The 22,740-nt window shown below is 43.6% G+C and overlaps 1 protein-coding gene across 1 annotated transcript in view; it reads right to left on the reverse strand.

The window, feature by feature from the left end:
- Nucleotides 1-246: 246 nt before the first annotated feature.
- DGKK (diacylglycerol kinase kappa) overlaps nucleotides 247-22,740 on the reverse strand; it is a 173,709-nt gene continuing 151,215 nt past the window's right edge. The window contains exons 18-28 of the mRNA XM_068963214.1: nucleotides 22,220-22,327; nucleotides 17,379-17,475; nucleotides 17,002-17,109; nucleotides 16,256-16,369; nucleotides 15,774-15,908; nucleotides 11,877-12,037; nucleotides 11,045-11,186; nucleotides 9,694-9,780; nucleotides 6,057-6,167; nucleotides 1,803-1,926; nucleotides 247-326 (exon numbers count right to left, since the gene is read on the reverse strand). Of these exons, the coding sequence (XP_068819315.1) occupies nucleotides 247-326; nucleotides 1,803-1,926; nucleotides 6,057-6,167; nucleotides 9,694-9,780; nucleotides 11,045-11,186; nucleotides 11,877-12,037; nucleotides 15,774-15,908; nucleotides 16,256-16,369; nucleotides 17,002-17,109; nucleotides 17,379-17,475; nucleotides 22,220-22,327 (1,267 nt within the window). The remainder of the gene's footprint in view (nucleotides 327-1,802; nucleotides 1,927-6,056; nucleotides 6,168-9,693; nucleotides 9,781-11,044; nucleotides 11,187-11,876; nucleotides 12,038-15,773; nucleotides 15,909-16,255; nucleotides 16,370-17,001; nucleotides 17,110-17,378; nucleotides 17,476-22,219; nucleotides 22,328-22,740) is intronic.

The following is a 22,740-nucleotide window of genomic DNA, read 5'->3' on the forward strand; positions in this document are numbered from 1 at the left end:
TGCTCAAGATGCACGAAGAGAACTGAACAAGACAACTCGGAACAAGAATCTTTGGCCAATGAGAAAATGTAAACCTCTAAGGAGACCTGATTGAGTCCAGACAAAAATGTATTAGTGTAAAGATTTGGAGGATCTTTCTTGGTGGTGCTCATGTTTGTTCTGAAATAATTTAGTCTAGCCTGTATTGAGGTTTCAAGAGTTTTTAGTAGAATCCTAAATGTTGTAAGTTCTTCCATCTTTCCAGGATTATAGTTGAGATCCTGATGGTGTTGGAGAATCATCATATTTTGCTTCATCTTCATGATGTCTGTGATGCCACAAATTTCCTTTAGAGAAAAAAAACAAATATAGAAACAAAGAGGTTAGCACATTGCCAGCCTAAATGTAGGGACCCTAAAGGGAGCAAACAGTCTTTTAGGAGACACTCATTTGTTCATATTGTCTCAGCCATCTCTGAGTCATCTTAGAAAACCAGCTAATACCATGCGAGCCAAACACAGATGGGATGAGTTCTTAGAACCTGATAACCCATGAAACTGCTATTGACCCCTTCTGAGTGTTCAGAAAGACTCTCAAGCACCATGGGTCTCCTAGCTGGCAGATTCTTTGGGACTCAACATAGCTGGACCAAACACAACTTGATCCAGGAAATTCTCTCTTGGTATCTGTGCAAATCTCAAAAAACAAAAAACTACCACCCTCCACTCTTTTTCCCCTATGTCCACCATTGTTATCTCTCTCAAGCTTCCAGGTCATCTAGGCTCAAAATTTAGGAGAGACCATTGAAGTCAGAATTGGCATAACTGACAACTCTAAGGGAACATTCTTTTGAGTTCCACTGACATATCAAGAACATTTAAGTCCAATTCTGAAGAAGTGCTCAGTCGCTTCAGTCGTGTCTGACTCTTTGCGACCCTATGGACTGTAGCCCGCCAGGCTCCTCTTATTTCCTGGGCAAGAATACTTGAGTGGGTTCCCATGACCTCCTCCAGGGGATCTTCCCAACCCAGGGACCAAACCCATGTCTCTTGTGTCTCCTGCATTGGCAGGTGGCTTCTTCATCACTGTGCCACCTGGGAAGCCTGTATTTTGAAGAAGAGGTGGAACCAAAATTCAAATAATGAAACAAAGTTTGCATTTCCAGGGACTGACTATAACAGATACAGAATAGGAGTGTTTAGATAGATCATGAAAACTGTTCCTGACACTGTAGGTGCTCATACTGACATGACACTCTCAACCCATGTCAAATAATACTGCTTTCTGGAGCAGGACCAGAAGCTTGTAGTTGTATTTGACTGGGAAAGATATCTAAATATGACTATTTTGCAATACTTTATCAACAAAGAAAGGAATGAATCATGTGGAAAGTTAACTGCTTATTCTCATTTTTTCCTCTGCAGCTGTTTACATCACAGAGACTGCACCGTAAGGTTGCCTCTCAGGCTCTCTTCTTGTCAGTGTCCATAACCACTTGCTTTTTTCCTTAAAGGTCTGTCTTTTTTTTTGGTCACACTGCACAACACGTGGGATCTTAGTTGCCCAACCAGGGATCAAGCCTGTGCCTCCTGCAGTGGAAGTATGGAGTCCTAACCACTGGACTGTCAGGGAAGTCCCTCCATATCACTTTCTAACTCATACCTTATCCAAGAGACTTCTTGGCATCACCTGAAGTTGGCTCCCAGCTGGCTGCCTCCTCCATTACCACTGTACCTGCACACATTTCTAATGTGAGCTTCAGGTCTTTGGGAGGGAGGGACCCAGGCTGCTGGGAGGTCTTCATGACCTTGGGGGAAACTTACCAATAAAACCTGGGATGCCTTGGCCTGATTTAGGCTTGTATTCCTCTTCTGACTTCTTTTTCCCCAATTTGGGGAACTTAACTTTCAATCTGAAGCTTTTGCTGTCAGTGTCTGAGGACTTTTCCTAGCAAGGCATGACAAAAGGAAGGTCAAAATGTTAGTTGCCTAATAGAAACAATTCTTAGAGACTTGGAGAGATGGTTAACAAGGATGGCTGCAGGAAGCTGCCCAATCTGCTATCTATTCAGGTGTGGGAGACATCCCTACTCACTAGTACCATACCTGAGAAGGGATCTGGTCTTTACCAGGATCCTACTCTGTGCCAGATGCTTTGCTAAATGCTTTAATGTGTGTGTGGTCAGTCGCTCAGTCATGTCCAACTCTTTGTGACCCCCATGGACTATTGCCCTACCGGGTTCCTCTGTCCATGATATTTTCCAGGCAAGAAATACTGGAGTGGGTAGCCATTCCCTTCTCCATAGGAACTTCCTGACCCAGGGATAGAACCTGGGTTTCCTGACTTGCTGACGGAGTCTTTACCACTGAGCCACCTGGGAAGCCCCTAGCCCCTAAATAAATGCTCTCATATGTATTACTGCTCTTCTGAATTGCCTTTCAGAAGAAACCTAAAGTAAGGGCATAGGACCTTCCCTCTCAACCAAAGCTCTGGAAAGCCCAATGAATAACTGACTCTCCTCCTGCTTTTCCCCATCAAAGTGGATCTGCATCTTCTGTGGCATTAAGGCAAGCAAGGTGGGTGTTAGGTGAATGATCAACGTCTTCCTGCCTTTCAATCTACTCTGCCCTTCTTTAGAGCCTCATTTCTTCATCTTTATGGAAATACTGAAGTCCAGAAAATAGATTATGCCCAGACAAGGCAAATTCAAATATTGAGACCTCAGAACATGGACTGTTTGTCTTAGTTCTCTCAACATCCAGTCTGTCTGTCTAGGTCAGGGGCTTGGTGCTAGATAGTTGAACTGAGGAAGGAAGTACTACTACAAGAGTTTGCTTCATTATCTGCATAACAGCATGTTTTCCCCAGAGGGCTGCTGGTCAAGAGCAGCAAAGGCATATGATAAAGTTATTAAATCATTTAAGACCTGAATTTGCCTATGGCTTTTTTGCTTAAGTTCAGTTCAGTTCAGTTCAGTCGCTCAGTCATGTCCGACTCTTTGCGACCCCATGAATTGCAACATGCCAGGCCTCCCTGTCTATCACCAACTCCTGGAGTTCACTCAAATTCATGTCCATTGAGTTGGTGATGCCATCCAGCCATCTCAGACTCTGTCGTCCCCTTCTCCTCCTGCCCCCAGCCCCTCCCAGCATCAGAGTCTTTTCCAATGAGTCAACTCTTTGCATGAGGTGGCCAAAGTACTGGAGTTTCAGCTTTAGCATCACTCCTTCCAAAGAACACCCAGGACTGATCTCCTTTAGAATGGACTGGTTGGATTTCCTTGCAGTCCAAGGGACTCTCAAGAGTCTTCTCCAACATCACAGTTCAAAAGCATCAATTCTTTGGCACTCAGCTTTCTTTACAGTCCAACTCTCACATCCATACATGACCACTGGAAAAACCATAGCCTTGATTAGATGGACCTTTGTTGGCAAAGTAATGTCTCTGCTTTTCAATATGCTATCTAGGTTGGTCATAACTTTCCTTCCAAGGAGTAAGCATCTTTTAATTTCATGGCTGCAATCGCCATCGGCAGTGATTTTGGAGCCCCCCAAAATAAAGTGTGACACTGTTTCCACTGTTTCCCCATCTATTTCCCATGAAGTGATGGGACCGGATGCCATGATCTTAGTTTTCTGAATGTTGAGCTTTAAGCCAACTTTTTCACTCTCCTCTTTCACTTTCATCAAGAGGCTTTTTAGTTCCTCTTCACTTTCTTCCATAAGGGTGGTATCATCTGCATATCTGAGGCTATTGATATTTCTCCCAGCAATCTTGATTCCAGCTTGTGCTTCATCCAGCCCAGTGTTTCTCATGATGTACTCTGCATATAAGTTAAATAAGCAGGGTGACAATATACAGCCTTGACGTACTCCTTTTCCTATTGGGAACCAGTCTGTTGTTCCATGTCCAATTCTAACTGTTGCTTCCTGACCTGCATATAGGTTTCTCAAGAGGCCGGTCAGGTGGTCTGGTATTCCCATCTTTTTCAGAATTTTCCACAGTTTATTGTGATCCACACAGTCAAAGGCTTTGGCATAGTCAATAAAGCAGAAATAGATGTTTTTCTAGAACTCTCTTGCTTTTTCGATGATCCAGTGGATGTTGGCAATTTGATCTCTGCTTCCTCTGCCTTTTCTAAAACCAGCTTGAACATCAGGAAGTTCACGGTTCACATATTGCTGAAGCCTGGCTTGGAGAATTTTGAGCATTACTTTACTAGTGTGTGAGATGAGTGCAGTTGTGCAGTAGTTTGAGCATTCTTTGGCATTGCCTTTCTTTGGGATTGGAATGAAAACTGACCTTTTCCAGTCCTGTGGCTACTGCTGAGTTTTCCAAATTTGCTGGCCTATTGAGTGCAGCACTTTCACAGCATCATCTTTCAGGATTTGAAATAGCTCCACTGGAATTCCATCACCTCTGCTAGCTTTGTTTGTAGTGATACTTCTTAAGGCCCATTTAACTTCACATTCCAGGATGTCTGGCTCTAGGTGAGTGATCACACCATTGTGATTATCTTAGTCATGAAGATCTTTTTTGTACAGCTCTTCTGTGTATTCTTGCCACCTCTTCTTAATATCTTCTGCTTCTGTTAGGTCCATACCATTTCTGTCCTTTATCGAGCCCATCTTTGCATGAAATGTTCCCTTGGTATCTCTAATTTTCTTGAAGAGATCTCTAGTCTTTCCCATTCTGTTGTTTTCCTCTATTTCTTTGCACTGATCGCTGAGGAAGGGTTTCTCTTCTCTTCTTGCTATTCTATGGAACTCTGCATTCAGATGCTTATATCTTTCCTTTTCTCCTTTGCTTTTCGCTTCTCTTCTTTTTACAGCTATTTGTAAGGCCTCCCCAGACAGCCATTTTGCTTTTTTCCATTTCTTTTCCATGGGAATGGTCTTTATCCCTGTCTCCTGTACACTATCACGAACCTCTGTCCATAGTTCATCAGGCACTCTATCTATCAGATATAGGCCCTTAAATCTATTTCTCACTTCCACTGTATAATCATAAGGGATTTGATTTAGGTCATACCTGAATGGTCTAGTGGTTTTCCCTACTTTCTTCAATTTAAGTCTGAATTTGGCAATAAAGAGTTCATGATCTGAGCCACAGTCAGCTCCTGGTCTTGTTTTTGCTGACTGTATAGATCTTCTCCATCTTTTGCTGCAAAGAATATAATCAATCTGATTTTTGTGTTTTCGCTTAAATGGTAGCCTAATTGCTGCACTAGTCCAAATCCTTGTATGGCTTGCTCACAGTCATATAACTGGTATATAAAGTCAGAAAACAGGTATAATGAGCAGAATAAATAAGGATTCCTACACAGTGTTGAAATGAGCAATTCCATGGTAGAGAAGTTTAAAGAAAAACCCTGTCAGACCATAATGGGAGTAACTTACCTGGTGATAGGTAGACATCTTTCAGTCATTTGATTTATGAAATGCACTATTTTTCCATCTCAGGAAAGCACTCAGAATTGTCAAAAAATGACAACATCCCCAGAGCTATATTGTAGCCACTGCTGCCATGCTTGATTTTCTTTTAAGCCACACATGTGCTAGGGGAAGGCACTGAGAAAGCCTGCTTTCCTCCCAGAGTGGGAGGGACAGAAAGCAGCAAGGAGAGGTGATACTTGGTTGATTTAACCACGAGTATGGCCTGGGCACCAACCATTTAGAACAAATGTTGGCTGTAAACAACTGGTATTGGCCCTAATGGTATGTACAGATGAAATTCAGTCCTGGTAGCAGGTACTAAGCAGGGGAGGGGAATTGTGGCCAGGAGAAAAGCACAAAAAAAGACCAATCTTGCTTATTCTTTTCCAATCTTCTCTACAGAGTGGTTCTTCTTTCTGGTTATGTTCCCATGGTCATCTAGTTTTTCAATGTGCCTTCTGCCTTGTCCTGTCTACTTAAATGGAGAGGAGATGCAAGGAGGAGGCTCCATTAAGCTCAAGCTGAAAGCCACTACTGGTCTCCATCTGCTATATCAGTCATTGTGTCCTGGCTTACACTGGAAGGCAAAGCCCTCAGGAAGAACCCCCTTTCCCTTTATTTCCCAATCCACAGGTCACATACCTCTGGGAAAAGGATTGAATTCATCCAGTCAATCTTGGCTAGCTTTTCAAACTCCTTATTCATGGCATCCAGGGAAATTTTCAGTGTGGCCTCATATTCAGCATTTCTCAGCTGGTGAAAACAGGAAAAAGAGTGAGTATCCAATGCCTAGTACTTCATAGACTCATGCCTTCTCCCCAACTCCCAGTCCCTGCCTAGTGGCCATTAGACCACAGGTTGCCAACTTATATCTCCTTTGGTCCATAGGTTCACTGGAAAGTATACTCAGCCAGCTCTTGACTTTCTCAATAGGGAGATTCAGGAAAAAAAATCAGATAGTGATGTTTTCCTTGGAGCTTGGCACACTCACAGTTTGCAAGCAGAGAGGCCCTTTGACCAGTATAAGTTAACACTGAGTTGTACCCCAATAGCTTAGGGTCCAGGATAAAGGTCCTACCCTTGATCCTCAAGGCTCTGGAGACATCTAAATGTCCTCATAATAATAGCTACCAATTTTTGAGCACATACTATATGCTAGGCACCATGCATACATGATTTCATTCCATTTTCTCAGTAGCTTGATAATACCTTATGATGTACTATTGTTCTCATTTTATAGGTAGAAAATTGAACTCGAGTTTAGTGCTCAAGATCGTATGACTAGACAGAAACCAGATCTATTTAACTCTATAGCCTATCCTCTATACCATACTATCCCAGAAAGGGTATGTGGGGTGGCTAGATATTAGGGTTGGGGGGGAATCTTTATTACCCAGTTACCATAATTTAAAGGCTGCTTTGTGAAGCAAGGGGGAGGGCTAGAGAGAGACAGGCTCAAAATTTCCCTTCTGTGCTTTTAGCCTCTAGCTATTCACTCTTAGTAAATAAGAAATAGTTTCAGATGGCTTGTCTCACAGGTTCAAGAAACAAAGCTTAAGTATCCCCCAGTCCTCACAGGATGAACTCTGTATACTCCATGGAAGAGTTAAAATAGATTCTTCTAAAATCATCTCCAACTTAGAAGACTCAAGTTCCAGACCAACAACATGGGTGAGATAGTTCCTATTCCATTAGTGAGCTGGGAGGATAGATGCATGCTGATATCATCAGCCCTGATGTCCTTTCCAGCTCACCTAACTTGCCTTCATCTCTCCTCCCTGGCATGTGCTCTACTTTCAATCTGGTACTTATGTGGCTTCTTGCTGTGCATGGGCCAGCCTTAAGTGGAACCTTGCCAACTGTCACAAATGAGTGGCAGGTGAATGAGTGGGGGGGGAGTGGGGGGTGGGATTGGAGGTTATGACCAATCATGATGGGATATGAGAGGGTGACCAAGTCATGCTGACAAATGATCTCCTGCTGTTGCTTTACAACTAATGAGTTAGGATAGTACAGGGCAGCCCAGGTGCACAGGACACGTGTGTGCATGTGGTGGGCTGGGCATTGGTGGTGACAGGCAGACATGCCCTCACTTGAGGGTAAGGGGGAGGGGCAGGGGTCCTTGGGGGCATACTTACAAGCAATGCTCCAAAGGGGTTTGGTAGGCAAACCCACAGCCACAGAGTAAAATGAGGAGCTGGGGCCTTAGAAGATTATTCCTGATCATAATAGGAGAGGAGTAAAATGGCTTCCTAAGAACTTCCTATTTTGGCACCTAGAGAATCAGGCTCTGAAAAATAGTATGTGGGTGGGCCTGAATCTCATGCTATATTCTCTTGTCCTTCTGGCTCCAAGAGAGACCTTGTCCAGGACTCTTCTCTGAGATAAATGTGCAAACTGACTCAGGGGACTGTGTTGCTCACTTCTTGTTCCTGTTCGAACACATCGCTAAGTCAGTTTGCCAAATAAGGGAAGTTGGAGTTACTGGGTGGGATTTTCTTCATCAAAAGGCTACAACCCTCTCCCAACACTGAGCTCCTTATTGTCCTCCTCCTTCAAAGGGAGAAATAACAACATTCAAATGAAATAAACCTTATGTCCATGCCACCTTCATGATATGGCCTTTCTTAGCTTCCATTTGCACCCAGGTCTCATTTGGATGTTTGTGTGTGTGTGGGTCCTTACCAGGTTCTTTATTAAGTGTGGTATGTGCTTGGTTTGGGTTGTTGGCTGGTATAAATCAATTTTCATGAGCCCATGAGCCTCAAGAAAGCCTGAGTGTCAATGAGAGACCAGGCTCCCATATTTCCTGCTGCCCAAATTGGCAAGGTCATTGAGCTCTGTCTATATATAGAAGGTACTCCTGGTGCTGTCTCTAAAGGCTGAAACTCTAGCCTGGGGCTCAGATGTTGGGACAGTCTGGCCTGATTGTCTTTGCCACTCTGCCACCTGTGCAGTGTGCCAATTAGATGTGCAAATGGAAGGGGGAAGTGGATGCACTTCTTTCAAAATCAACTCACAGGCCCCTCTTCAAATAAACCTTAATTAGATGAGAGGCAAGAACAGCATCTTCCTCAGGGCCTTAGCAGTGAAACTCAAAGTGGGTTGGTCATGTTCAGTTGACTCATTAGCGCACATTCACCAGGTGTGCCTATGGGCTTTGCAGTATGAGAAATAGCAACTCTTGTTGTAGCTCAAAAACTGAGCCTCAGTCCATTTTCCCTAACACTGATAAAATCTACCATCTGTCAAGCTGCTAGGCAGAGCTAGGCACTTAATAAACAGTAGTTTGTTTAATCCTGACAACAACCTGGAGAGGTAGAGATTACAATCCCTATTTTGTAGGTTGGGAAACAGAGGTGAAGTTACCTCACATAGATACTGTTATGGATTCATTTGTGTTCCCTCCAGAAAGATATCTTGAAATCCTAACTTTTCAGTACCTCAACTATTGGGAAATAGGGTCACTGAAGATGTAATTACTGAGATCATTGGCCTGGTCTGGACCCTGGTGTAGGGTTGGCCCTCATCCAGTATGACTGGTGTCCTTTAAGGAGACAGCCATGGGAAGACAGAGAGAGCACCATGTGAATATGGAGGACTGGAGAAATGCATCTATATTACAAGCCAAGGAATGGTCCAAACACTGCCAACAAATCACCAGGAGCTAGGAAGAGGCAAGGAAGGATTTCCCTACAAGTTTCAGAGGGAACATAACCCTGCTGACACCTTGATTTCAGGCTGCTAGCCTACAGAACAGTGAAACAATGACTTTCTGTTGTCCAAACTCACCCAGGCTTCAGTGTTTGTTACAGCATCCTTAGGAAATTAATACAGTTAGTAACTGGCAGATTTGAACTCAGAGACTGCCAATTTTCCCCACTATTCCTTATTCTCTTCCCACATGGTGAAAGACGTATTGTGGAAACTCGGGAGACACAGAGCAGCTCAAAAGAGCTCACCCTTTTCTACTGAAGCTGTATTGGGTATAATGAGAACACCCTACTTGTGTTTGGTCTCGTATGGACCTAAGAGACATTTGCCAAAGAAGAGGGGGAGATTTTTCTTCAAGGATATGATAGTTCCTATGGACTCGCATAATTTATGAAGTGACAAGATCAATGATAACTCTAGGTGAGGATGACACAGCAGGGACTGCCAGATAAACACGTGGGCAAAATGCTCCTACATGTTTTCCAGTGCCCTAGAACCAAGTGCAGACTGTGACCAACTTTAGATGGGATACATTGCCCTCCCTGTTCCAAACCCATCCACTCACCAAGTTTTCATCCAGGAAAGCTTTGGTGTCATCGTAGAGCCCTTTAAGACTAAATGTAACATCTACTGCATCATTTCTGGTTAAAGTCTGAGAGGAGAAGAAAAGAAAGGAAGGGAAAGGACAAAGACAAAGTTGCTGGTTAGTAAGCATGCAACTGGCTTTTCTATGGGAAGGTAGGGGCAGGCTAGTAGGATGTGGCTGTAAGTAAAAAAGTAATATTCACAATATAGCACAACTAATAGTTCAGCATGGGCAGCAACCAGTCAAAACTGATGCCAGCTATCAACTATAAGTGCAGCTGTACTGGTGTGTCCTATGTAGCAACATAGGACAACTTTGCATTTATCATCACTGATTGAGTACTTTGGGTATAGGGAAACACAAAATATGCAAACCGGACATAAGTTTGAGGCCACTTCTTGCCACTAGCTGCTGCTGCTGCTAAGTTGCTTCCATCATGTCCGACTCTGTGTGACCCCATAGACAGCAGCCCACCAGGCTCCAACATCCCTGGGATTCTCCAGGCAAGAACACTGGAGTGGGTTGCCATTTCCTCCTCCAATGCATGAAAGTGAAAAGTGAAAGTGAAGTCGCTCAGTCATGTCCGACTCTTAGCGACCACATGGACTGCAGCCCACCAGGCTCCTTCGCCCAAGGGATTTTTCAGGCAAGAGTACTGGAGTGGGGTGCCATTGCCTTCTCCATGCTGCTAGCTAAAGCCACCTTTTCTAGGGAATGTGGAATTAGGCTTAACCATCTCTCTTCTTGAAACTCCAGGCCCATTCCAATGAAGATCTGGCTCCCCATAAATAGGTAGCCTATATTTTAGGAGACCCTGATCCTGTATGTGGCCCTTTTGTATGGTTTTTCTTAGCATAAAGTTACTTTTTACAAACATCACTTAAAAATCTTCTGCCAGTGGGTCAAGTCACGAGACGGCACATTTAACATCGAGCATCCTAATCTGGACCTTTCCCTCAAGAGGAAAACCAAAGCAACCTGGAGTTCAGGTTTCAATGACAAGTATCACCTTAACAGGTTATACAGGGATCCAGCTGGGATGAGGAAGGGCCAAAGCCAAGTTCCTCTCCATTCACAGGCTATTTCTCCTTGAGACCAGTGTAGCAGATAGCTCTCAGGCTGATGAAGTCCGCTATGGGATTCTCCCAGTAGACACTATGAACCTGTAACAAGTCAAGGAATATCTGCCTCCCTTTCTACTCCATCCATCAGTTTCCTGCCATGTCATTTGCTCGGGTTTTCTATCTAGCCTCTGGTTCCTCTTCCTTTCCTTCTATCCCCTTTCCTATTTGGTTTACTCCTTTCCTTCATCTGCCCCTTCCTTCCTTACCTCAATGGGAGTGCAGGAAGCTGCAGCTGTCTCATTGCCACTCTCTTGTTTGTAAAATACTTCATTTAGGGTGTTAGCACTGGCATTCACAGAATCCATGAGGACAGACACATGCTGGTGGACCTTGCTCAGGTCAGTAAGTCTGTAATAAAGCAAGGAGAGATAAACAAGTCTAGAGTTCTGAAGGACTTCTGGTCTGAGGTACTTGTGAGGGTTAGGATTAAAAGTAAAAATGAAAGCTCTGAGTACCTGAATTGTATTCTTTACTCCCTCCTGTTATTTCTACTCGTTTCTAGGTAGCCACTTATGCCAGAATATATTTCTACTCTTCTGTAGGTATTCACTTTTGTCCATCCTTTTTTGAGGGACCTTAGTTCCCCAACCAGGGGTTGAACCCCGGGTCCTGGCAGTGAAAGCACCAAGTCCTAACCACTGGACTGCCAGGGAATTCCCACTTTGTCCATCCTTATCTTACCTGAATTAGATACTAGGTACTTTGGAAGAGTGGGAGGCTAGAATAGAGGAAGGAGCTGATTCCAGAAATTCTAAGGCCTTCCTGATATTTAAGGCCAAGGATAAACATTTTAAATCCTGTTGGGTCTGGGGGAGCAGGAAGAGATCAAAATTCGTCTTTGGACTTAAGGGGAGAAGTCCAAGTTGACTACAAAGACTATTTCCTGTCTGGATTGTTAGGGTCCCTTTCAATCCTCAGAGCTCTGGGCAAGACTCCTTTCTGAGGTCATGCTCTCCAGTAGCCTACAGACACAAGTTGGCTTCTTCTCCCCATCCCTTCTTGGGATTTCCAGGCCTGCATCGGGGCCAGACCACTTACCTGCTGATGAGGTTTTCTGCAAGCCGAGTTAAGTGCTGCATCTGGGCATACTCCTCATCAGAGAGGCTATCTTGAGATTCCTGGGAATCCAGCTGGGGTTGAGAGGCAGCTTGGATTTCAGAATGCTTGCACTCCCACATTTTCATTGAGTTCTCAAAGTCCTGGAAATGAAGACAGTGGCAGATCCTAATGACTGCTGTTAGCTAAGACAGCACATGACAGGTCTGTCTGTGAGTCTGATATGTGTGGGTCAAGGGGAATGAGGGCCCCACGTATTCCCCCATACACCCATCTCCACACTTTATACATCTGTCCAACATTTTATTCAATGTCTTTAATACTAAGCACTTTTAGTTTTGTTGTTGTTTTTACTGTTACAATGCCAAGTCTTGGGACAAGATGCTTGAATCAGACAGATGTCTGTCTTCCAGAAGCTTCTATAGGAAGGCATCATGATCAGTAAGACAGTGGAGCCCATTTCATGCTCCCTTCTTTGCCAAATCTAGGCAATATGTGCTGATGGATTTTAGAGCCAGATTTAATTTTAGATCTAATTTAATTTTGAATTGTGCTTCTGTCATTCACTAGTCATGTGACTTTTAGAAAAGTATTTAACCTCTCTGGTCCTTATTTTCCTCACCTGTAAAATGGGAATAAGTGTATCTACCTCATAGAAAGAGGAGAGTGAAAAAGTTGGCTTAAAGCTCAACATTCAGAAAACGAAGATCATGGCATCTGGTCCCATCACTTCATGGGAAATAGATGGGGAAACAGTGGAAACAGTGTCAGACTTTATTTTTGGGGGCTCCAAAATCACTGCAGTTGGTGACTGCAGCCATGAAATTAAAAGATGCTTACTCCTTGGAAGGAAAGTTATGACTAACCTAGATAGCATGTAGAAAAGCAGAGACATTACTTTGTCAACAAAGGTCCATCTAGTCAAGGCTATGGTTTTTCCAGTGGTCATGTATGGATGTGAGAGTTGGACCATAAAGAAAGCTGAGCGCCAAAGAACTGTTGCTTTTGAACTGTGGTGTTGACGGAGAAGACTCTTGAGAGTCCCTTGAACTGCAAGGAGATCCAACCAGTCCATCCTACAGGAGATCAGTTCTGGGTGTTCACTGGAGGGACTGATGTTGAAACTCCAATACTTTGGCCACCTGATGCGAAGAGCTGGCTCATTTGAAAAGACCCTGATGCTGGGAAAGATTGAGGGCAGGAGGTCAAGGGGAAGACAGAGGATGAGATGGCTGGATGGCATCACCAACTCAATGGACATGAGTTTGGGTAAACTCTGGGAGTGGGTGATGGACAGGGAGGCCTGGCATACTGTGGTTCACGGGGTCGCAAAGAGTTGGACATGACTGAGCGACTGAACTGAACTGAACTGAACCTCATAGATGGTTGAGAGGAATATTTGAGAGAATATATGTAAAGTGCCCAACACAAAGCAGGTAGTTTATAAACTAGACACCCCATCCCTTCACTAGTGCTGTGTCTATGGACTGTGCATAAGCCACAGTGTAAGAAAGCCTGTAATCACTGAACACTGATCAATAATGGTTCCTTTCTAGCTTTAGGTGGTTTAGCTGAGGTGATATTTGTGAATGCAGTATTTTAAGATGCCGTGAAAGTAAAAGTCACTGTTGTGTCCAACTCTTTGTGACCCATGGACTATACAGTCCATGGAATTCTCCAGGCCAGAATACTGGAGTGAGTAGCTGTTCCCTTCTTCAGGGAATCTTACCAACCCAGGGATTGAACCCAGGTCTCCCTCATTGCAGGCAGATTCTTTACCAATTGAGCTACCAGGGAAACCCTTTAAGATGGCTTACCAATTCAGTTCAGTCTCTCAGTCATGTCTGACTCTTTGCAACCCCATGAATTGCAGCACACCAGGCCTCCCTGTCCATCACCAACTCCTGGAGTTTACTCAAACTCACATCCATCGAGTTGGTGATGCCATCCAGCCATCTCATCCTCTGTCGTCCCCTTCTCCTCCTGCCCCCAATCCCTCCCAGCATCAGAGTCTTGTCCAATGGGTCAACTCTTCGCATGAGGTGGCCAAAGTACTGGAGTTTCAGCTTTAGTATCACTCCTTCCAAAGAACACCCAGGACTGATCTCCTTTAGAATGGACTGGTTGGATTTCCTTGCAGTCCAAGGGACTCTCAAGAGTCTTCTCCAACACCGCAGTTCAAAAGCATCAATTCTTCGGCGCTCAGCTTTCTTCACAGTCCAACTCTCACATCCATACATGACCACTGGGAAAACCATAGCCTTGACTAGACGGACCTTTGTTGGAAAAGTAATGTCTGCTTTTCAATATGCTGTCTAGGTTGGTCATAACTTTTCTTCCAAGGAGTACGTGTCTTTAATTTCATGGCTGCAATCATCATCTGCAGTGATTTTGGAGCCCCCCCAAAATAAAGTCTGACACTGTTTCCACTGTTTCCCCATCTATTTCCCATGAAGTGATGGGACCGGATGCCATGATCTTCGTTTTCTGTATGTTGAGCTTTAAGCCAACTTTTTCACTCTCCTCTTTCACTTTCATCAAGAGGCTTTTTAGTTCCTCTTCACTTTCTTCCATAAGGGTGGTGTCATCTGCATATCTGAGGTTATTTATATTTCTCCCGGCAATCTTGATTCCAGCTTGTGCTTCATCCAGCTCAGCATTACTCATGATGTACTCTGCATAGAAGTTAAATAAGCAGGGTGACAATATACAGCCTTGATGTACCTCTTTTCCTATTTGGAACCAGTCTGTTGTTCCATGTCCAGTTCTAACTGTTGCTTCCTGACCTGCATATAGGTTTCTCAAGAGGCAGGTCAGGTGGTCTGGGATTCCCATCTCTTTCAGAATTTTCCACAGTTTATTGTGATCCACACAGTCAAAGGCTTTGGCATAGTCAATAAAGCAGAAATAGATGTTTTTCTGGAACTCTCTTGCTTTTTCCATGATCCAGCAGATGTTGGCAATTTGATCTCTGCTTCCTCTGCCTTTTCTAAAACCAGCTTGAACACCTGGAAGTTCATGGTTCACGTATTGCCGAAGCCTGGTATGGAGAGTTTTGAGCATTACTTTACCAGCATGTGAGATGAGTGCAATTGTGCGGTAGTTTGAGCATTCTTTGGCATTGCCTTTCTTTGGGATTGGAATGAAAACTGACCTTTTCCAGTCCTGTGGCCACTGCTGAGTTTTCCAAATTTGCTGGCCTATTGAGTGCAGCACTTTCACAGCATCATCTTTCAGGATTTGAAATAGCTCAACTGGAATTCCATCACCTCCACTAGCTTTGTTTGTAGCGATGCTTTCCAAGGCCCACTTGACTTCACATTCCAGAATGTCTGGCTCTAGGTGAGTGATCACACCATTGTGATTATCTGGGTCATGAAGATCTTTTTTGTACAGTTCTTCTGTGTATTTGCCACCTCTTCTTAATATCTTCTGCTTCTGTTAGGACCATACCATTTGGAACCTAAAGATCCTATTCAATGAAGAATCTCTTGTTGAGGGAGCAGATTTCTCCATAACCACTGAGGTCTTTAGCTCTCTGTGCATTATAAGAATGAGGACAACTTTGTTGAAAACCACAGGAGGCAGCTCCTTGTGTCGCTCTCTTGGACAGTGCTTTGCAAGTGTCTCTATGTATGAGAGTATCTCAGAGAGCTTGTCTGCAAATGCAAGTTCCCAGGAAATACCCTTCCCCATTCTGATGCAGTGGGAACTTGTGGGGCATAGTAATGAGTATCTCTAACAGGCACCCAAGGTGACTCTGAGATGTCATGCAGACCTCCCTTTGAGAAATTCTGCCTGACTGGAAGCATTCAGTACTCAAGTGATAGCTGTAGATGAGACAGTAGAGGAGCCCAAGATGAGCCTTTCCTTTCTTACCCGATCTCTGGTCAACATCTGAGCAGTGTTCTTGTATCTAATCTTGATAAGGCCTGGCCTCTGAACCCAGGCCTCCCCATCCACCTGCACTGGGACACCTTCTTCACCATTGATAGTTATCATCACCTCACGGCACTGCCAGAGAAGAGGAGGAGGGAGAATGGGGAAGAAAAATCAGGCAATGACTATAGACTAATCTGATAATCTCACAGTCACAGCCTAAATGTGCATCTGAACAGGATCAGTGAAAATGTGAATCAGAGTATCCCAGGGAGGAAACATATGTTTGCTCTAGACTTTTTGCTCCTTTGGTCCCTACCACCTCTATTTCTAATCTCAGCCAGCACCTTGCTGCCTACCAGATACCCTACTCCCTCCACCCTGCCATTCTTATACCTGGTTAATTCCTGGGAGCACCCCACATCCTGTGTTGTAGCCACAGAGCTCAGACCCTTTCTGGTGCCCACCCAGCGTGTGCCTACCTGGGCGATGCGATGATGATGCAGGTTGATGATACGAGACATTGCCATCTGTACAGAACCAAAGATTGCCACTACTTCTAGCTTCCCATCATCTATCGCAGGAGCCTCATATTCCTGAAGAAAAAGAACTGTGTCACATATCTCACTTTTGAAGAACCACACTTTGTCACACACAGGTATGCTTTGAAAGCTCATGGTAAAATTTTTTCTAGCTCATGAAGAGTAGAGAAACTACTACATTATGAAAAGGGGAAGGATGAGGTCAGGAAGCCAACTTGGGAGAAAGGCACTGAGCTCTAAACTCAGCTCCTTTTGAGATCACAACTCTTAGCTGGTTCCCTCCCTGTCCAATATAGCATCATAAATCCCCAAAGCCACTGGTCTCATGGCCTTCTTGGGTGAGCTCAGAGGAAAGGATTCATGACCAGTTTCTCAGGAGATTTTATTGACAGACCTCCTTAGTGAAAAGTTCATGATGCAGTCAACCTTTCAAGGATCTGTCAGCCTTGAGAAATGGAAAATCCAAAGTCCATGCAACACGGAAGAATTGATCTGATCCTCAGGTTTTCAGTTGATTCTTGTGCTCTAGGGTGGTAATTGCCTTAAAAATACTCATCATACAGCTGCTAATAATGGTCCCCAGCCTGCCTCCTTTTCCCCCACACTCCAGTCAGTTCAGCTCTCCTTCTGATAGACTTTAGAGGGGTCAAGATTTTCTCCCTCCCCATTCCCTGTTCCATACTCACTGTGGTTGCCGTGCTGCTTCCCCAAAAGTTGACGCCTCCGGCATAGCTGGTAATGTTGAGCACTACAATGCCTTGCAGATTTGGCAAGGAGATGGCCTCTCCATCACACTGAAAGAAAAGAATAGCCCTTATTGGCTGGCTCCTCAGATACCGGTGTGAAGGGATATTTACAGACATGGGGGAAGGGCTCTGTCTTCTCGCCATGCTATCATTTTCTTGTCCATAAAATGGAAACCTATCTTCATGCTTTCCTCCCATGAGTGAGGATCAGGGTTAAAGCTTGAGAAGAACTAAGGATATAGAAGGAAGCTGATTCTCAAGGTCATGATATGTCCTTTCTTCATGCCCAGGAAGGATCATCCTCTTTTTCCACTGACCTCCAGGTGCACTCGTTCTTCCAGTTTCCTGTAAGAGCGCTGAAAGAGTTCCTTGCTTCCCAGAAGGCCATACCACATCTTGTTCTTAAAGCGGCTACTACAGGGAGATAAAGGTAGAGAAAGATAGTCAGAGGGTGAATAATATAAAGGTAAACGGATGAAGAAAAGTAAGACAAGATGCTATCTTATTCCTCAAGTGCCTTGTTATAGGGAGGAGTCATAGTAACGTGACACAAGAGGGAATGCTAGGATAGTGTAACTGGAATCCTTATTCATACACCAGCTGTAATGGGTTCCTGGGTGTCCTTGAGACCTCAGCATCCCATTGATTTGTCACTTGCTATTGATATTGGTTCAGTTTTGCAAGAGATAGGCTATATTTAAAAATAAAGCTCATAAAAAGCTGTGAGCATAACTGGCTTGTACGTGTTAAATCACTTCAGTTGTTTCTGACTCTTTGTAATCCTTTGAACAGTAGTCCACCAACTTCCTCTGTCCACGAGGTTCTCCAGGCAAAAATACTTGAGTGGGTTACCATGCCCTCCTCCAAGGGATCTTCCTGAACCTGGGATCGAGCCTGCTTCTCTTATGTCTCCTGCATTGGTTTCTCTACCACTTGCATCACCTAGGAAGCCCACCTGGCTGGTACATACCAGCAAGTGCCACTCTGGGAGATCAAGATTTTAGCCTCTTGGAATCAATTTCATTTGAAATATGTGACAGACTGCAGTTTCTTTGAAGCATAACTTTTCTGGCAAAGAGGAGGGATTTTGTAAGACCTGTATCTCAAAGACTTCAGTTCAGTTCAGTTGCTCAGTCATGTCTGACTCTTTGAGAACCCATGGACTGCAACACGCCAGGCTTCCCTGCTGCTGCTGCTGCTGCTAAGTTGCTTCAGTCGTGTCCGACTCTGTGTGACCCCATAGACGGCAGCCCACCAGGCTTCGCCATCCCTGGGATTCTCCGGGCAAGAATGCTGGAGTGGGTTGCCATTTCCTTCTCCAATGCATGAAAGTGAAAAATGAAAGTGAAGTCGCTCAGTCGTGTCTGACTCTTCGTGACCCCATGGACTGCAGCCCACCAGGCTCCTCTGTCCATGGGATTTTCCAGGCTTCCCTATCCATCACCAAATTCTGGGGCTTACTCAAACTCATGTCCATCGAGTCAGTGATGCTATATTCAACCATCTCATCCCCTTCTCCTGCCTTCAATCTTTCCCAGGATCAGGGTCTTTTCAAATGAGTCAGTTCTTTGCATCAGGTGGCCAAAGTATTGGAGTTTCAGCTTTCAGCATCATTCCTTCCAATGAATATTCAAGATTGATTTCCTTTAGGATGGACTGGCTGGATCTCCTTGCAGTTCAAGGGACTCTCAAGAGTCTTCTCCAATACCACAGTTCAAAAGCATCAATTCTCTGGCACTTAGCTTTCTTTACAGCCCAACTCTCACATTCATACATGACTACTGGAAAAACCACACCTTTGACTAGATGGACCTTTGTCAGCAAAGTAATGTCTCTGCTTTTTAGTATGCTGTCTAGGTTTGTCATAGATTTTCTTCCAAGGGGCAAGCATCTTTTAATTTCATGGCTGCAGTCACCATCTACAGTGATTTTGGAGCCCAAGAAAATAAAGTCTGACACTGTTTTCATTGTTTCCCCATCTATTTGCCATGAAGTGATAGGACCGGATGCCATGATCTTCGTTTTCTGAATGTTGAGTTTTAAGCCAGCTTTTTCACTCTCTTCTTTCACTTTCATCAAAAGGCTCTTTAGTTCTTCTTCACTTTCTCCCATAAGGATGGTGTCATCTGCATATCCGAGGTTATTGATATTCTCCTGGCAATCTTGATTCCAGCTTATGCTTCATCCAGCCCAGCATTTCACATGATATACTCTGCATATAAGTTAAATAAGCAGGGTGACATATACAGCCTTGACGTACTCCTTTCCTGATTTGGAACCACCCTGTTGTTCCATGTCCAGTTCTAACTGTTTCTTCTTGACCTGCATACAGATTTCTCAAGAGGCAGGTCAGGTGGTCTGGGATTCCCATCTCTTTCAGAATTTTCCACAGTTTGTTGTGATCCACACAGTCAAAGGCTAAACACTTAATTCAGTGCTATAAAATAGAGCTAAGACAGCTAAGTCTGTCTTACTAGACAGACTGTAGAGGAGGGCCCAGTGGAGAGAATATGGGACAGGCAAGGATATCAGGAGACTTGTGGTGGAGGTGGGAAGAACAAGGTCCTTCTTACTGTAGAGTCTCTGATAAAAGCAGGCAGGATACTCACAATCCCTAGAAAGGCTGGATAGAATCTACTCTGAACTTTCAAAGTAGAGTCACAGAAATGAGCCACCACAAGGCATGGGTTTTGAAATGTAACAAGGCTAGCACAAAATTATTTGCACTCTGCTTTAAACCATAAGTTCTCTGGACACTTTAGTTTCCTCATCTATTAAAAATCAGAGCTTAGTTATATGGAAATGCAAAATACCTAGAACAAATAAGACCATTCTTAAAAAAGAACAAAGTTGGAGGACTTTCATCTCCCAATTTCCAAACTTACTATAAAGCTACAGTTATCAAGACAGTGTGGTGCTTGCATGGGGGAAATACAATTCAAAGGATAGTTTTAAAAAATGGTGTTGTGGTAATTGGATATCCATGTGCAAAAAGATGAACTAGGTTCTTACCTAACACCACACATAAAAATTAACTTGAAGCAGGTCACAGACTTAAAGGTAAGAGAAAAAACAATAATTTTGGAAGAAAACAGAGCAAAATTTTAAGACCTTAGGTTAGGCAAAGATTTCTTAGATACAGCATCAAAATCATGGTCTGTATAAAAAATAGATCAATCAATAGGAACTCATCAAAATTCAAAAGTTTTGTATATCATAAGATACCATTACATGAAAAGACAAGCAATAGCAACAAAAAAGACAAGCAACTGGGAAACAATATTTTCAAAATGCTTATCTGATAAAGTACTTGTTTCTCAGTCCAGACCTGCTGTGAGAAAGACGTTCTGGTGGAAGGTGGCAGGAGGCAGGAGTGATGATGGTGGATGGAGGAGGTGCTTATTTTTCTTCATAATTTCAATCTACCATAAGAACTCTGAGGCTTTAGATAATGCAAATCAAAAACACAATGAGGTACCATTTCATACCAGTCAGAATGGCTGCAATCCAAAAGTCTGCAAGCAATAAATGCTGGAGACAGTGTGGAGAAAAGGGAACCCTCTTACACTGTTGGTGGGAATGCAAACTAGTACATCCACTACGGAGAACAGTGTGGAGATTCCTTAAAAAATTGCAAATAGAACTGCCTTATGACCCAGCAATCCCACTGCTGGGCATACACACTGAGGAAACCAGAATAGAAAGAGACACATGTACCCCAACGTTCATCACAGCACTGTTTATAATAGCCAGGAAATGGAAACAACCTAGATGTCCATCAGCAGATGAATGGATAAGGAAGCTGTGGTACATATACACAATGGAGTATTACTCAGCCATTAAAAAGAATACATTTGAATCAATTCTAATGAGATGGATGAAACTGGAGCAGATTATACAGAGTGAAGTAAGCCAGAAAGAAAAACACCAATACAGTATACTAACACATATATATGGAATTTAGAAAGATGGTCATGATAACCCTGTATGTGAGACAGCAAAAGAGACACAGATGTATAGAATGGACTTTTGGACTCTGAGGGAGAGGGAGAGGGTGGGATGATTTGGGAGAATGGCACTGAAACATGTATATATACTATCATGTAAGAAATGAATCGCCAGTCTATGTTCGATACAGGATACAGGATGCTTGGGGCTGGTGCACGGGGATGATCCAGAGAGATGATATGGGGTGGGAGGTGGGAGGGGGGTTCAGGATTGGGAACTCATGTACACGCGTGGCGGATTCATGTCAATGTATGGCAAAACCAATACAGTATTGTAAAGTAAAATAAAGTAAAAATAAAAATTAGAAAAAAAAAAAAGAACTCTGAGGCTGCCTTAGGGTATATCTGCAGTACAAAAGTACTGGAAGGTGCCAAGCAGGCCAGCCCTGGATGGGGTAAAATCAGTAGGTCCAGGGGAACTAGGTTAGGAACCCTAAGAACCAGTAGAGTGATCTTTGATACTTTGCAGCCTTGCCAAACAAAAGCAGACCTGAAACTACTACTAGGACCTTGTCAAATTCTCAGAGACAGAACAAAGATAGAGAAATGGCTAAATCAAATCAATGTAATCTGTTTTCACTAACAGTAACACAGGTAGCTGTATTTACACAGCAGTCCACAGGTCAAGACTACGAAGATGGCTCCAAGTTCAGAATACCAGTGCAGTCATCACAGATTTGGTCAACATTTGGGGCAAGCTATCCTATTAGGCTAAGCTTTGAACTAATGTTTTACTTTCAAATGACGGACTCTTTACTTCTCAAAAGAGTTCTGTTGTTTGTGATATGGGGGATGTAGGAGTACATGTCAGAGAAGGCAATGGCACCCCACTCCAGTACTCTTGCCGGGAGAATCCCATGGACGGAGGAGCCTGGTAGGCTGCGGTCCATGGGGTCGCTAAGAGTTGAACACGACTGAGCGACTTCACTTTCACTTTTTACTTTCATGCATTGGAGAAGGAAATGGCAACCCACTCCAGTGTTCTTGCCTGGAGAATCACAGGGACGTTGGAGCCTGGTGGGCTGCCATCTGTGGGGTCGCATAGAGTCGGACACGACTGAAGCAACTTAGCAGCAGCAGCAGCAGCAGGAGTACATGTGTGTATTGTGATTGTGTGTTTGCATGTGGGCAGGGAAGTTTCTTTTCCTTACTTGTATTGTCCTGGGTGTTCATCTCTTCTGGTGTTGAATTCCAGAGAAATTTTAGCATCTAGTCCAATTCCAAAATAGTTGTTCATGACACGCTTTTCTTTGAAGCGTCTGAAATTAGCCAAAGGGAAGAAAAGAGTAGACATTGGTATAGGAAAGAAGTGGTATTATCACTGGGCTGCAGACTTTATCTGAATGTTCAAAACCAATGAGAGAAGGCCTGTTCTACATTGGGTACAAGGCTTAATATTGTTGAGAGGCACATGTAGATATCCTGTTTTGTTAACAAGTAGCTTATTAGCTGTAAGAGAGGATACCCAGCCAGCTGGGAGGATTCAGTGGGATTGAGACTCATAATGAAGAAGTCGCCTTTGGAGACTGTCAAATATGAGTGGCCAATATTTTCTCCACATAAACTAGAAGGAAATAAGAGTCATTGACTTATTCCCAAAAAGAAACTTTAAGTATCTCATATTAAAATGTATGATGAGAGGAAACTCTGTATTACTGTTTTTAGAGATTTT

Source organism: Capricornis sumatraensis, chromosome X, assembly GCF_032405125.1.
Source record: "Capricornis sumatraensis isolate serow.1 chromosome X, serow.2, whole genome shotgun sequence".
In the NCBI taxonomy this organism is placed as follows: Eukaryota; Metazoa; Chordata; class Mammalia; order Artiodactyla; family Bovidae; genus Capricornis; species Capricornis sumatraensis.